General features: G+C 35.8%; 1 protein-coding gene across 1 annotated transcript; it reads right to left on the bottom strand.

Moving 5' to 3' along the window:
• Positions 1-3,361: 3,361 nt before the first annotated feature.
• Positions 3,362-16,929, bottom strand: Blos1 (biogenesis of lysosome-related organelles complex 1 subunit 1). Its single transcript, XM_089231549.1, has 6 exons — positions 16,791-16,929; positions 12,818-12,882; positions 12,604-12,676; positions 10,291-10,423; positions 7,291-7,375; positions 3,362-4,087 (listed from the first exon to the last, which is right to left on the bottom strand). The coding sequence occupies exons 2-6, from the start codon at positions 12,876-12,878 to the stop codon at positions 4,068-4,070; spliced, it is 372 nt and encodes a 123-aa protein (XP_089087675.1). The 5' UTR covers positions 12,879-12,882; positions 16,791-16,929; the 3' UTR covers positions 3,362-4,067.
• Between the last annotated feature and the right edge of the window lie 231 nt (positions 16,930-17,160).

Genomic DNA, 17,160 nt, shown 5'->3' with positions numbered 1-17,160 from the left:
AAATGAATGCAGTTTTGTGAATGAATGCAATGAATGAATAACTATAGACAGAACTTTTTTTTATATACAGTGAAACCTTGATGTAGTGAAACTCTGCGGACCAAGAAAAAATATATTGTAGAAAGGTTATTCTTATTTGCAAAGGTAGGATTATCATCAGTCACGGCTAAATTTATGTCTGTTGTTGGCATCTCTTCTGAATCGGCGTTGTTGGTGCCACCATAGAATGCATTGAAAAACATTCTCAACAAAGAGAAAGAGTTATAATTGATCACAAATTAATAACATTCAGTTATTATTTATACATTCTAAAGTAGTTTACCAAACAGTACTTTTGTGTACTACACAGAAAATAGCTTTAGCTTTGTCATAACTTCATTTACATTTTCGGACTATAGATAGTGCAAAATATTGATGATGTTGAACACCCTTGAAAGAACAAACAGTGATGAAGAATTAAAAAATATATTGATGGTTATTTTTAGTGAAATATCATAGTAGTGGCTTCATAATATCAAAAATTGTTCCCAGACATTTATTGTAAAAAAGAATATTGTGTTGTATTGAGAGGAGTTTAACATGCTCCTGCAGGCAATTCCAAATATGATTTAAAAAAATGCAGAGCAGTGATTCTAAACTTTTAGAAGCCTGCAGCCCAGTTTCATTTACTTTTATAAGTAGAAGGCCTGGTCAAACACATAGACTAACAGAAAAATCACTCTCAGCTCCGTAGGAATGATGTCACGCCCAGCGGTTGAGAAACACTGTTGTCGAGGGATTTATTTTTACATTGAGTAACATTGCAGCGAAGTTTCACTGTAGTTTGTACTATAATTCTTGGCCACTTAATTAGAGTATCCTACAATTGACTGATGGTTTTCAAAATGGGATATCAAGAAAATGGTGGCAGATAGTCATTCTTGCGGAATATAAATGTGCGAAGTCAGGAATTTCAGATATGTTGCAAGGGGATGTATAGTTATTAAAATAACATTTTATTATATAAGTAATAATACGGGGTGATTATAAAAAAACTATCCCGACACATGGGCCCCTAACTATCATACCATTCACAGAAACTGAATGAAATTTTGGCATAAGGTATTTTGAGGTATGCGCTCAAGAATGATATGGAAAACAACAGTGTCACTCTAACAGTTATGGTTGCAGTGAGAAAATTTTGAAAATATCAAATGGCAACACCAAGTTTTTTGTATTGGAATGTGATCTCCATACTGAAAAACACTAAATAGCGTTGGAATGGCACCTGTAGCACGAAAATCCCCGGAGCTAGGCAAGGAAAAAGTTAAAAGGACTTTGCCGTGCACCAGAGCATTAATGTTCGTTTCATTCGTCACACCGTTTCTTCGACTGAGATCCCAACCTGATTACTCCTCTACAAGGTCACGTGGAAAATTTGTGAAACACAATAAAATACTTTATTTTATGCTGCTTCTCTGTCCTTATTGGTTGTCCTCACTTTTAGCTTATCTACCGCCGGTGATTTTCATGCTACAGTTGCCGTTCGAACGCTATTTAGGGGTTTTCACAATGGAGATCACATTCCAATACAAAGAACTTGGTGTTGCCATTTGATATTTTCGAAATTTTCTCGCTGTAACCGTAACTGTTAGAGTGACACTTGTTTTCCATATCATTCTTGAGCGCATACATCAAAATACCTTATGCCAAAATTTCATTCAGTTTCTGTGAATGGTATGATAGTTAGGGGCCCATATGTCGGGATAGTTTTTTTATAATCACCCTGTATATAAAAATATATAAAAAAAATTTATACAAACACCTTGTGCCCAAAAACCCAATTAGAAAGTTGTTGCTTTGTCTCTCTTAATGCCAAAAAAAAAAAAAAAATTCCAAGTGCCATATCCACAGAGATATCTGAATTAAAAAATTGCAAGAAAGTTGGGAAAGAAGTGTCAGTTTTTGTTGAACTTTCCTCTGATTTTAGAATTCAAATATCTCTACGTATATTGCACTTAGAAATGTGAATTTCTTTTTTGACAGCGGGAGAGACAGAGAAACATCTTTCTAATTGGGTTTTTGGACACAGTTCATATAAAAAGTAAATTGTTTTTATTTTAATAACTAAAATACATCCCCTAGTAACATGAATGGCGTATCTGAAATTTATGACACATTTGTATTCTGCAAGAATGACTTTACCTGCCACCGTTTTCTTGCTATTTCATTTGGAAAACCGTCAGTCAATTGTGGGACACTCTGTACTATACTTAATTGAAAGTTCCAGAATTCAAGTTTTCAGTGAAATTACTACCTATTTTTGCTTGAAGTGTAAGTTATCCAGATGTTGCGGAAAAATTAAAAAAATTAGCTTTTCCCATACATTTTAGCAAAACTTGAAAAATTCACATTTATTGCATCTATTTCATAAATACAAAAACTAAGTGTCCTTACTCACTCTATTTATGAATCAAGTTGAAAATAGATTTAAAAAAATGTGCATTATATTTCCACATTAGAGTCTTATTATATTTACTCCGGCTGAGCCAAAACGGAAATAGATCATTGAAACAAAAAAAATATTTTTTTTTCTTCTGCGCTAGGGTTCTGTATTCAATGCAAAGATGAATACTGAAAATATCTATTCCAGGGTCCTCAGGGAAATTAAGTATAGTCAGGGGAAAAATTTCTAGCATTCAAATTCATCAAGACAGGAAATATGTAAATATTTGATAAAAGTCGGGGGGGGGGGGAGGGAAAACTTGAAAAAAGGGGTTAACATTTTAAATTATATTTTTTCAGGAGAAATTATCTAGCACATTTTTCTGGAAACCCAGGCCCATCATTTGGGGGGGGCATGCCCCCAGGCTTTTGAAAATACACTAAAAATGGTATATATATATATATATATATATATATGCATACATACGTTGAGTGCTTTGCCCCCCCCCCCCCGGAAAAAATTGAAATGACGGCCCTGTGTCTTATTCAGCTTTACTGTCTTGACACTGGTGACCAACAAAATGCTCAAGAGTAAATACAGTTGAACCTTGTCAAGACAAACTTAATGAAAATGAAATGTGTACGATTCTTGAATTAAAACATTTGTACATTCTAATACTTATGTTTTTCCCCGACTTTTTACGAGAGAATTTATTAACTTGACCACAACTAAATACAGAATGAGCATTGTTTTTTTTTATTATCTACATACTTTATCAAAAGGTTCTTTTCATAAGCAAATTGCTATTTTGTTGGTACAAAATATTTTGGTATTTATTCAACTTCATCTTGACAAGGTTTGGCTGTACAAGAAGCACTGTTAAAATTCAGCAGTGCATATTGTCGATCCTTATAAAAAAATTTTACAATAAACAAATTTCTGAATCTCAATAATTTATTTTAATTTGAAAAAAATATTCAATAAAGTGTATATGATGCTGCAAACGTGGAATGTTTGTGACATTGCCAAAAATACATAATTGCAAATTGACTTGGATTCCAACACACATGAGCTACTCCACTGTAGAACAAAAATAATCAAATCTAATAACCAAGGTTTTCAATAGTAAAGTTCTTGTAACTATCATAAAGCATAAATACTTCTGTGAATTCACAAGTGTTATTTATAATAAATCGCATTGTGGTGTCTAAAAAAGAACATTCACATAATGCCTGTGTGTGTATTATTTAACAGCATTTATGTAATACCTGTACGTAATGTTATGTACAACCATGTATGTTTTATTTGTTGACAGGGCAAAAATTCTAACTTGATCACAGGTTTTATGGTGAAAAGCCACAGAGATCAATTCTGAGTACTATAATTGATGTGCATTGCATACATCTTAAGTTTAAATAGAAATAAATTTATCTACTTATATAATTATTCATATATTATCAAGTCGATTGTGAATAAAAATTTCAATTTAAACAATACTTTTTCAATCATGGCAGCTAATACAAAATCTAATAACTGATATAATGTTAATATCGTTGAAATATCAACAGTACGGGTTTGTTTATAAATATATTTACAAGTCGCTTATCTGCAATTTCAATCGCATAGGAATATTCACAGATATTCATGTTTCCTCTTGGCCAACTAAAATAGAAATCAACAGATATTATCAAGAAGAATTATTTCAAATAATTAAGTTTTAATAAAGGCTTTATATACAATGTTAGACTGCACATTATTATATGAGTACTATTTTCGAAGGCAATATCTTGAAAAATGTGCAACTTAATATGTTATATATTAGTTGAACATATATATTAGCTGAACGTGTGAGTTTTCTGTCATTTTATGATTGAAATGTTTCAGATTAAGCTGCCAATATTATGAAATTAGGTCCATCATCCAGACAGTGAGAAAAGTGATAACAGCAGAAACTTATTGTCAGGCCTGTGGTGTGAATGGTTTCAAGTGCTGTGAGAGATAATTTTCGTTAATGGGTGAAATTGTTTAACCCTTTAACACTAGAACCGCGGAGTGGTTCAATTTGACCCAAATCAAACTTAGTTTTCATTTATCTCAAAAACTTACCGGCAGATGTTAAACAAATTTTGTGACTTTTCATGATATGATATATGAATATTAATTCACGAAAATTTCATTATATTCCCATTTCGTGTTCTAGAGCTATAAACACTTATATCTAGAACCGCGGTTTGGGTCATTTTGACCCAACGTACTATTCTATAGAAAAAAAGGGGTGTATAATTTTCTTCGAAGTAGTTACTCTTTCTAAAAAGTATTTGTAAATGAAGATAGTGAAGAATAATGGTCTTTCACGGCCAAGGCCAATTCATTGTCAGAGCAGATTATCTTTTTTCAATGGGGGAATGGCAAGTAGATATAAATATTTTTTTTTCCTTTGTAAACTTGAATACCTAGAATTCTGACGAGACTCAAAAAAGGTTTTTGGGGGAGTAAAAGTTTAACTCTAGAAAAAACGTGTAGTTGAAATTTCTGTAGGCAAACGATGTCATAGAAAAAGAATAAAATTCTGACCTGCATTAAATACATTTTGAATGGATTTCCAAATCTTGGGAAGTATCAGCGTCCAACGAATCTCTCTCTTTCAGAGCACATAGTGATGCAACTGATCAAGTAATTTGAGAACAAGGGCAGAAATGCCTCAACCGACACTTTTTTTTTCACTACACTGAAGCTGGCTCAAATGCTATAAGCCAAAAAATAGAGCTTAGTAGAGACGGTGAGACGAAATCGAAGAGCAATATTATCTGATGCAATAAAGATAGTGAAACTACAGTTGTATAGAAAAATGATGCCACAATTACAATTTATCAAGGAAAGAACAATATAAGTTTTTCATTACTCAGCATGCTTCATCTGACAGTCGATATTGGCAGTAGTAGCCCCAAAAAGCTTCCACACACACACAGAAACTATTTCACACTACAATTCAGCAAAGTGTTACGATCGCAGTTGTAGCGATCAAATTCCCAGAAAATATTCAGTGAAGGTGCAATATCACAGACGTTTTCTACAACATCCTGGACCTGACTATAAACATATTCCTGTATTTTGTATAGCGCAGTACAGAAGGCCAGAATTAGTTTTTGGAAAGCAGATCCTCTAAAATCTTTTTGAAGAACTGTGTTCATCATACGTGTTGCCCTTGCGCAAAAGTTTAAATTAATTATTAATAGTAATAAATGAAAATAAACGATCTGACGCCAGGTAACATAAAAATGTGGAAACAAAACTGTTAATTTTTGCATGGGATGTGCAACTTCAACATGCGATGAATGTGTAAGAATAATATAAAAAAATTTGCTCAACTGCTCATCATAAATTCCACTTATCAGTAAGAAATCAATACCTATTTGACAGATCATATCATAGACTTTCTCATATTCAATTTCACACGCTTATTTTACATCTTTGTCCTATTATAAGATTACTGAAAAATGTTTTTGGACTGAATATAGTAAATAATGTATACTAAGTCTTATTTTTACTGAATTACATCATTTTTTAGCTAATTTTGAAGCCCATCATGAATTCATAAAAAAATATAATTTTCCATTATAAATACACAATTAAACAACATTGAATGAGAGTAAGGAAAAAACCCAGGAACCAAAAATGAATTCCTTTTTTTTCGCTATGAAATACCGTTTTTTCACAGTTTGGGTCAACTTGGCCCAGTCCGCGGTTGTAGGTATACCGAAAGTGCCGCGGTTCTAGTGTTAAGAAGAGGTTCAGCAAGAGATCACTATAAATCTTTTTCAAAATGGCATTTTGAAGGAGATTTAGTGATTTCTTCCGATTTTCAGCCGGTGCAAACTAAGGGATATATGGGAATGTGTTCCATCAGTTTTAAAAAATATCTGAAGGTGTCAATGCTAAAATAAAAGACTTTTAAGGAGGCAAGATATCTCGTCAATATAGCTTAACTCTTTAACATCTAAGACTGCCCAGATAGGAAGCATGGATATGTTTTGCAGGCTTTTGTGGAGGAGGGAATAAAAAGCGTGCTCTCTCTCTCTCTTGATAGAGGTGGGAACTGGAAAGACTGGTCCAAGCCCCATAGGAGGGTGAGAATGAAAAGAGTAGTCAAAACTTGGAGTTCACTTTGAGAATAAATATCTGGGCGTTAGAGGGTTAAGTCTGACAGACCATGCATAAACTGTGTTTTTAGCTATCTGTAACTGCCGATCAATATTATGCTTGCTGTTGTGATTGAAAGTTCTTTCTTTCCTAACTCAAACAGTATCACCTAATTACCAATCTTGCATTCAAACCTCACACTTCACAGAACAGGTGATAAAATTCCTGTGTTCCATTTCTTGCAGTCAGGAACAAATATAACAGACCTTATTTTTTTGTCACGACAGCTCAATTTGCTCAAAAATTAGTCTCGTAGCATGATATGCACGCACAGACACACTGCTGATATTATTTAAAACAATATCTGCTTATGTGAAGAGGTATACTCAGGGGTGGGAGGCATAATACAGCCTAGAGTGCCAAGTATAGGGAATGTGTTGTTAAGAAAGACTAAAAAATGCAATTGGAGTTAAAACTCCAATTACCCCCATTATACAGCTATGAAGCTATTATAGATGTAGCTGCCTCCATTTAAAGTGCAAAAACTGTCAGTACCCTGCACATGCTCAAAATTACACAAACATGCACATTCAAAACTATGTTACCAAATATTTCTTTCTTGAAAAAAATAGCTCTAGAGTTAAGGCTAAGACATAAAGGTTATTTTTTCATCTTCTGACTATAAACCAGATCCAATAAGTTCTTGACAAAAGATTAACATTTACCTTTGTAAGCATATTCCAGAGCACTTGATATTGTTCTCATGTCTGTTTCGATACTTCTAGCCCAGTTTTCAACATCACCTATTTCCTTTGAGATAGAAACAAAATGCACATCAGTTCTTTAGATAGCAAGCATCAAGTTTTCTAAATGCATTTCAAGTGAAAAGCTTGAAATTTTAATGAAAACATTTCCTCAGTGGGATAATCTGAACTTTAAATCAAAATAATATTCAGTTCATGAATTTTGCTGAAATAGTAACTACAATGAAACCTCTCATAATGGTCATCTCTTTAATAGCGCAGAATGCAACTCATTTGATTAACATTGAGGTTAATATCTAAGCAACATCCACTTTTACATAGAATCAAAAGAAAAGTGATATGTATCATATGAAAAAATGAAGAAATTTACTCGCAAGCAGGTTTTTTCCCACTTAGATCAATGGTTTCCAAAATGTAGTCAGCAAGAGGACCCTCCTGCTTCTTACCCTAAATTCACAAAAAAGCTGCTAATGGGTGTGATGGACATGTTTAAGAAAAGTTAGCAGAAATTAGAGTGATTGGCTATGGCACAGTTCAGAGTCTGTGTCACAGTTAGTTTCTTTGCCATTTGACTAAGATTTCCTCGGTTAAGCACTAATTGAACACTGCCCAAGATAACTACCACATTCCCCTGCGTTAGCCAGCATGCTATAAAACTCAAGGTACCAAGGTTCAATAAGGGTCACAGATTACATTCAGCCAATTCAATGGATTTTTACAATTAAAGATATTTAAGAATTTGCCAAAATCTGTGACTTGAATTCTCTGGCATGCAGGGAAATACAGGTGCTCTCAACATGCAGATCTTCCATGTAGTTTCTGTGCATGCTAGCTATTTTGTGGGGGAATACAGTACAAACAACTGTATATATATCGGAGATGAGTCTGTTCACTTGTAGAAACCATGTTAGCCCCAAAGCAGAATATTCTGCATTGTTCTGCGACGAACCTTCGGCTAACTGGAAATATTTGGGCAGTAAAAATTCCCATAATAATGTTTCTTCATTACACAAACTAAAAATTCTTCCAGATTTTTCTGTCACGTACGTCACAGATTTTGGCATATTCTGCTTTGGGGCATGTTAGTGTGTGTGTACGTGGAGACAAAGATTACATTACGGTAACTAAACAGTTTTGTTCATGAAATTTTCATGGTTTTTACTAAGAACACTTGTATTTTGTATTGGCTGGCTTTGTATACTCATTCTGATGAGTTGGAAAAAAAATTCCAAGACAGTCATTTCATTAGTGTCCAAAAATTAGAGGAAAACCACAAAAGCTAATTTTACTTTAGCATATTATTTCCAAAAACCAAAAAAAAAAAAAAACATTTTATAGGTAACCTATGTTATATGCCTCATAATAATTTACAATTAGTCATTATAACTGAGATTGGGGTTTTTAAGACATTGGCATGAAATACATGATCACAAACTAATATGTATATTTCTGGAAGCATATGCAGGAGAAAAATTCCTCCTCAATCCAAATATCAAAAAGATTAGCCTCTCCATCAGGCACAACTGATCTGATAAGCACAGCCTGCATATTTTATCTTTCTCACTTCCCAGATGGCACTAGCACCATCTCTATAGTAGCTGTCACTTATCTACTCAGGTTTGAGTGTGTAGTGTGTAATAGTCAGTTCACTGAAACCCTTGAAGAAAGTGGATGGTGACTCCTGGCTCATTGCATCCCTTTTATGCAACATTTTGAAAGGTAAGTATTTTAACCCTCCAACTGCACGGGTTGGGTGCATGAGACCTGTGAACATGTATTTCTCTCACTTGCAAACAAGTGTTGTGAACAATTTTCTTGAGGTTCTTGCTAATTTCTTTTTGCCTAGCACATTTGATCTGACAGGCACGGAGCAGATATTTTTTCACCTACCAAACTACACAAGCTGTTGGTCAATTGATCAACAGCTTGTGTAGTTTCACCTTCCCCATGCAATATAGGGATGTCCAATATGGTGCAATGTGATCGACCATATGGGGATGACTTTCTTTCTTCGTAAGTCATATGACATAGAATGAATAATTATCTCATGAAGTTTGAGCATATTGTTATCTTGGGTAGATCTTTTACAGCATTCCCTACACCACACAACATAGTAACCACTTTGCTTAGGCTATCCATTTTTCTGATTTGCTGAATTCGCTGCACAAAATCTTCAAGACTAAACCTCATTTCAAAATTTGAAAATTTGTTTGACTGGTTTTTATGTCAAATACATCATATTTTGTAGAACATTTTGCGTTTTTTCCTTCTAATGATACCCCTAATACTGTTGTTCATCACTTAGCAGTGGTATAAATGAACTTAATAAGGTGTTTATTATGTTTTTTGAATATGTGCCCATCAAGCACATTGCACCCGACAGAAGGTTAACTAAAACGGAAGAGTTTTTTATGCTATTTTCTTTTAATTTAAAATGTCTATTTTTAAAAATTAGTAACTCAATATAACCCAGGAAATGATTCCCTGTACCTAATGTGATATAATGTTTTTATATTTAATAAAGAAAAAAAACACATTATCGCGAATTTTACACAACTTTTGTTCCTATATTCAATACATGGAAACTGATCAATGGTTCACAATCATGCAGAGAATCATATTTTCATTGTTATGTTTATTAATAGAAAATATGGATGAACATGTCATCATTGTGTTGAGCCCAAATTCCAAGAATTTGTCAAAAAAAAACCACAACAAAAGCTGAAGCAAAAATGCTGAAAAAAATGTGTTGAGATTGTTGCATTTCTTTTATGTTATCCTGAAGTTAATTGAAATTTTTATTTTACAAGAAATGGCAGGGACTGGCACATCTACGGTGTCATAACAGAGTTTGACTGTATTGAAGAAATAATATTCAAATAAAGTTTTCAGTTTAAAAAGTAAAGATTATATTTTTGAAAAACTTTAACATACATGCAAGATAATAATACAGCCGCTTACTTTCAAAGATTGATTAAAATTATCAACAAGGTGTAGCCATTGCTGACTCTGCTTGGCAAACTGTGTGACGTTAGCATGAAGTTGTTTTGACTCTGTATCCAGCCTTTTTTGATTCAAGTAAGCTTGAGCAACCCTGAGAATGAAAATGTAGACATCTAATAAAAATGAAATTTGAATGGTATGCATGAATTTATTTGTGAAAATAGTTTAACACTAGAACAGAGCAGATGTGGTATTTTGACTTCAAAGCTATTCTGACATGTGATCACAACTAAATGGTTAACCTCAGAATACTTCAGAATCTTCTTGACAAATTTTATTTCCCAGAATATAAATATTTTAGGTTTCTTATTTGAATGGCAAAATTAAGTTCTACCTAAAACCACAGTAAAAGTCACTTTGAGTTGACTGCTATCTATATAATATGTTGGAAAAAAGTTTGTATGTTTTTTTGTTCTTTTTTTTCTTTTTAATGGGAGCTAAATATTTCGAAAATCTCTGCCTGTTTTTGCTTGATTAACGCTGCGGAATTTCTTCAATGTAATTTATATGGGCCAATAGTTAATTTCAAAACATCCTAAACTAAACTGAAGAGCCAAAAAAACTGGTACAGGCATGCGTATGCAAATTAAGATATATGGAACCAATCAGAGTACGGTGCTGCAGTCGGCAACGCCTATATAACACAACGAGTGTCTGGCATACTTGTTAGATTGGTTACTGCTGCTACAATGCATCTCCGAGGTAGCAATGAAGTTTGGATTTTCACGTACAACCATTTCGCGAGTGTACCGTGAATATCAGGAATCCGGTAAAAAATTAAATCTACGACATCGCTGCGGCCGGGAAAAGATCATGCAAGAACGGGACCAACAACGACTGACGAGAATCATTAAACGTAACAGACGTGCAACCCTTCCGCAAATTGCTGCAGATTTCAATGCTGGGCCATCAACAAATGTCAGCGTGCGAACCATTCAACGAAACATCATTGATATGGGCTCTCGGAGCCGAAGGCCCACTCGTGTACCCTTGATGACTGCATGACACAAAGCTTTATGCCTCGCTTGGGCCCGACAACACCGACATTGGACTGCTGAGGACTGGAAACACGTTGCCTAGTCTGACGAGTCTCGGTTCCAATTGCTTTGAGCTGACGGACGTGTACAGGTATGGAGACAACCTCATGAATCCATGGACCCTACATGTCAACAGGGGACTGTTCAAGCTGGTGGAGGCTCTGTGATGGTATGGGGCGTGTGCAGTTGGCGTGATATGGGACACCCCACACATCCAGAATTGCTACAAAGTGGCTCCAGGAACACTCTTCTGACTTTAGACACTTCCGCTGGCCACCAAAATCCCCAGACATGAATATTATTGAACATACCTGGGATGCCTTGCAAAGTGCTGTTCAGAAGAGATCTCCACCCCCTCTTACTCCTACAGATTTATGGACAGCCCTGCAGGATTCATGGTGTCAATTATCTCCAACACTACTTCAGACATTAGTCGAGTCCATGCCACGTCGTGTTACTGCACTTCTGCGGGTTCGTGGGGGCCCTACACGATATTAGGCAGGTTCACCAGTTTTTTTGGCTCTTCAGTGTATATGAATTGATGTAATTGGAAAATATAAGACATTAATTCTCATTACTGAGACATTAATTCTCATTTTCATGCTTCAGAAGATATAAATAAAAAGTTGAAATCAATGTTATTGCATGGATATCGACCTCAAAAGAGGGTCTGGCTTATTATTTTATATTTAATTTTCTGGGCTTTGTATCTCTAAGCAAACTCCATAGTTCAAAAACTCAATTCAATTTTTAAAATTACATACGCGGTGGAAAACCCCACTAAATTTCCCCACTAAAATCGGGAATTTTAGCATTGATCTCCATGGGGATTATCTAGTGTTTGTCCCTCAGAGTGATGCTGATGATGATTATGACATCTATTTGAAAAGCCTCATTGGAGGACCAAACACATCCTGCTCTCCATCTCAAGGAGATATCGAAGTGTCAATTCAATCACACAGTTTATTATATTTATTTACTTTCTCTGTGTACTTCACAAAATTCCATGCGCACAAAAAACGAACTAAAGCAGTGTTTCTCAACCGCCGGACCCTGACATTAGTCAAACCGAGCCTTGAATAGTTAACTGATTCATTTTTACCCATTTATGCCCCATTAGGCATACGTATGACCAGGCCTTTCACTCGCAAAAAAGAAATCAACCGAGCCATGAGCTTCCAAAGTTTGAGAACCACTGATCTAAAGAGCTGGAGAAAATTGTGGACTAACTCACCCAACGTTCAGATGATCAACAAGAGCGGATGTCAGGTCATTTGCTGAAGCAACTGCAGTTTTCCTCTTCTTTTCTGCACACAGAAGAAAAAAAATGTTTTAAGGGTTGCTAAATACCCAGTAAATGGTGAAGTGCCAAAAATTAATATCGCAAGCCTTCTTTCAAATCTAATTATCTTGAAGAAACTTGTTTACAGATTCTCAAAATATCTCACCGAGTTCCTCTCGTTTTATTGCTTGGTGATGTTGATGCTCCTTCACCAAACTGGATAGCATATTTCTAAATGAAGGAAAAACCAACATAATGAACATAATGAACACAATGGATGCAAAATAGAGATATTTGGCCCAATATAAAGCAAATTTGTTCAAGACATAAAAATTATAATTATCGATCAGCCCCAAAGTAGAATGTTTGGCATTATTCTGCAACTAGCATTAAGTTGACAGAAAATGCTCTGCAGTAAAAATTCCCACGATAGTGGTTTTCTACCCAGAAGAGGTCTTTTTCTTTCTTTTCTCAAAATTTTTTCCTGAGATTGTTCTGACATTGCAGAGCAATCTCAGGAAAAATATACTATATGTTCATATGTCCCAAATTTTGGTACATTCTGTTTTTGGGGACAGTCAAGGTAAAAAATGAGACGATGGTGCTTATTAAGGGGGCAAATTAGTTTTCTTTTGTCTGGGTAAAATGCAAAGACCCCGGAAAATTAATACAATAGAGCAGCAGTTCTCAACTGGTGCTCCGTGTGCACTCTCTAAGGGCTCCATGGCCGCTCGAGGAAAATAAAAAAAACTAAATGTAAAAAAGAATTATAAATATTTTTAAATCATAAAAATAAATCAGTATCATTGACAAATGAGTAAAAATATGGCCACACGGGGGGGGGGGGGGGCACATAGAAATTTTCTATTAAAAAGGGCTCCCTGAGTCGAAAATGGTCGAGAACCGCTGCAATCGAGCATCGATAATCTGTAGTGGATGGAACAGAGGTCACCTCAGATTATTGAAAAGCTCGAATTATCAAAAAACAAGAAAAAATGCTTTAAATGCTGTTTTATTATTAAAAAAACGACAAGCATAAAAGCAGTACTAGCATGCTTTATAGTGTATTTTCATGTTTGAATAAGATATAGATGCCACATACAATGTGATTCAAAAAATGAAGAATGTGAAAAGTGTGTAAAGATGAGAGATGGCCGCTGTGGTGGTCGAGTGGTTATAGTGACGGACTCGCGATGCAAGGATCCGGGTTCGAACCCCACAGTGGTGGTCGGCTGAAGTTGGTTTTCTGTGGTTCCCAACTTCAAGGCGCAAATGCGAGCCGATCTCCCTGTTAAAAAAGTCTCGCCACAGAGAGCAACAGCCCTACAACGATCAATCATTCAATCATAACACTTCACTCATAGTTTGAAAAACTGGTGGCAGATGGCAGCACTACACATAACAAGCATTACAGAGAAACAAAAAAAACTTCACGTCAGGTTTCACTACACGTACACGCACATTCCCGCATGTACCGATTCGTTGGGGGGTTCCGCGGGGGGTGGGCGGGGTGCATGTGTGGTGTAGCAGCAGTAGGTAGGGCCTCCAAAAAATGGCTCGGGGATCCATGATGTTCTTAAGTCAGCCACCTCGTTGGTCAATTTGCCTGTTGTGGTGTTGTAGTTGTACTTGTATTGAGAAGAGTTGGGTATATGGGATTAATGCTGAATGAGGTTGAGACACTGATAGCTTTCAACTACCTTTCCAATGATTATACATAAGCAATTAAGGGGCCCGGCTGTGTCCACCATTTTGAAGAAAATGGTCAAACTTGTCCTTCTTTCTATGCAACTTCCCCTGAAAGTTAAAAAGGTCTACATCCATTTAAGGAAGTCTAATAATTAAAATACACTCATTACAGGTGGGCCTGCCTGGTCCCTTTCAAACTGAAATTACCGTACAATATGTACGTACTACATAGTACTCCTGGGAAGAAAAGTTGATTTCTTGGGGAATAAAACAGAAAAAAGAGTATCTTAAGAAGGAAAATTTTCCATGCATAGGATTATTTGAAAACTTGAACTATCTGGGCTCGGATTTTTGACGCTACACCACACAACCAATCCTCTAAGGACGAGAACAGACTTAGATATGTCATGTTACCTGACATCAGACGATTCCACCCTCTAGTTTTATAGGCACAGCAGTCCTAAACAAACTCACACACAGGTTTGACTCTAGAGCGTGCTACTTTCGCAGAATTGTGAGAGCACAGCTATAAGAGTAGCATGAAATCTACATTAAGGTAGAAAGAAAATTTGGAAAAACGTTTTGTCTGTAAAATTTAAACAGTAGCCTATCTATAGCCTAAGAGAAATGAGGCGAGAGCATCAACAACTAAAATTGTCAGTATTACGTTTTATACAATATTACACATGATGTTCAGAAATCTGTAAGCTTGGTGCAGCTATATATAAAGCCTCTAACACATATAGATGGTGCACTCCCCTCAACTTCTTGATATGCACTTGTGCTGTTGCTGGTACATGGCAGTTTGATTGATTACATGTCTCATACCATAACGTCTCCCAGTGTTGTTTACTGCCGCTGTGGTGGTCGAGTGGTCATAATGATGGACTAGTATTGCGAGGATCCGAGTTCGAACCCCACTGTCGCCATAGTGGTGGTCGGCTGAAGTTGGTTTCCTGTGGTTCCTAACTTCGAGGTGCAAATGCGAGCCAATCTCTCCATTGAAAAGTCTCGCCACAGAGAGCAACAGGCCTACAACGATTAATTATTCAATCATTACACTTCACTCATAGTTAGAAAAACTGGTGGCAGATGGCAGCACTGCACATAACAAGCATTACACAGAAACAAACTTCACGTCAGATTTCACTACACGTACACACACATTCCCGCATGTACCAATTCGTTAGAGGTTCCGCAGAGGAATATGAACGAGGTACATGTGTGGTTTAGTAGTAGTAGTAGTGTTGTTTACTGAAATAAATTGTTAAATTGAATATGTGTTGAATTTCCTCACAAGTAACATTTCATGGCTTATATTCCTAACAACATAGGCTATTAGTAGTCTTAATCTGTTCAATATTTTTGATGTAATACTGCGCCAAAAGTTGTATGAAAGAAATATAAAACACAATTGGTTAGCTGCCTCTGCTCTTATGACTGTGTGTGCCGATTCAAGAAAACAAAGTACCACTAGGTACCATTTGTGCAAGTGAATAAAAACATATTTTTCTCACAAAATCATTTTACCTCTGTTCACGTTCGTCAGAGGGGATTTGTATCGGAATCATTTCCTTCCTTATATCATTTTCTAAAACTGAATTTTGCCTAGTGAAATTCGAAATAGAATCAAGAACAATGTGTGATGATGTAAAGTTATCAAAAATATTAGGGGTGGGGGAATTCAAACCTAATACTGCTATAGGTATTATAAAGATGTACATATATACAGTCGTATGGCATAATAGCAAAAAAAAACTTGTTTTAACGAGCACTTTTATAATCCCTCAGATAGGTTTTCATAGAAACAATGAAAAAAAATCTGGAATTCCTTTATAGCAAAATTTTGTTGTAGCGAAGCGATTTCTCTGGTTTCTTGGAGTTCATTATAACGGGATTCGACTGTATGTTGGGAGAGTTCTGGCTCATGCACCGGATTCACCTCCATGACATAATTTAGCATTATACAGTTCACTGCCATTTGATTCGCCATTATATAATTATTTGTTCAGTATATTACACCAAATGGTTTTTTGACAAGACATTACACCTGAGGATTAATTTCAATAATGCATTTCCCCCCTCACTGATAGTGCTAGAAGCTAAAAGCTCAGATTAAGTAAGTTCAGGGGCGGTATACCGTATACTGGGAATTTACCGACCCCCCCCCCTCCTCCAGCCTAAGGGCCACCGCAGCAGGATGTGTGGGACGGGGTGGGGGTCCCATTCAGCGCCGTCTTATCGCACGGGCCCGGGGCCTCAAGAGAAGAGGGGCCTAAAAAAAATGAGATCCGGTTGAAATTTTCCATAATTTACCAGGTAGGGCCTTAAAAAAACCACTTGACCCAGGAGCCCATGATGCTCTTAAGACGGCCCTGGCCCGCATGAATGATGATGATACGAAAATACACGTAATTGAACGAACATAAATGTGAATTAGTTCATCATACCCAGGATGGATGGATTTTACAGCGATCTAGATGATACGGAGCTAGAAATTCAATATTTTTTGTGGAAATTCTTTAATCAAGAATATAAAAGTAAATATAGACGTCTGTGACTTCGAAATTGAAAACTCTTGTTGCCATCATCACAATCGTAAAATAGGACTCGCGATCGAATATGCTGCCATCTAGAGAAAGTTTACATGAACATAGAAGAATATCTAAAAAATTGGAATGGGTTTTCCCCCAATAGAACATATGCTGGCCTCTATCAAATATAAACAAAAGTATATATTATTTTATCTAATTTGTAGTTCTTTTCATATTTCATAGATGGCAGTAGCAGTTTCAGTATGATGACCCTTGATTGCTTAAT

Source organism: Pholcus phalangioides, unplaced genomic scaffold (assembly GCF_987345545.1).
Source record: "Pholcus phalangioides strain wild (caught in Gottingen) unplaced genomic scaffold, Ppha-v1.0 ptg000004l_1, whole genome shotgun sequence".
Classification (NCBI taxonomy): domain Eukaryota; kingdom Metazoa; phylum Arthropoda; class Arachnida; order Araneae; family Pholcidae; genus Pholcus; species Pholcus phalangioides.
The sequence above is the reverse complement of the archived record's forward strand: the minus strand, read 5'-3'. Positions and strand labels throughout refer to the sequence as shown.

Coding starts and splice junctions, on each gene's coding strand:
- Blos1 (XM_089231549.1), bottom strand. CDS start 12,878: ATGCTATCCAGTTTGGTGAAGGAGCATCAACATCACCAAGCAATAAAA. Junction 10,424..12,603: donor GTTGATCATCTGAACGTTGG/GTGAGTTAGTCC, acceptor TTTCATTCTCAG/GGTTGCTCAAGCTTACTTGA. Junction 7,376..10,290: donor ATTTTAATCAATCTTTGAAA/GTAAGCGGCTGT, acceptor TCTATCTCAAAG/GAAATAGGTGATGTTGAAAA.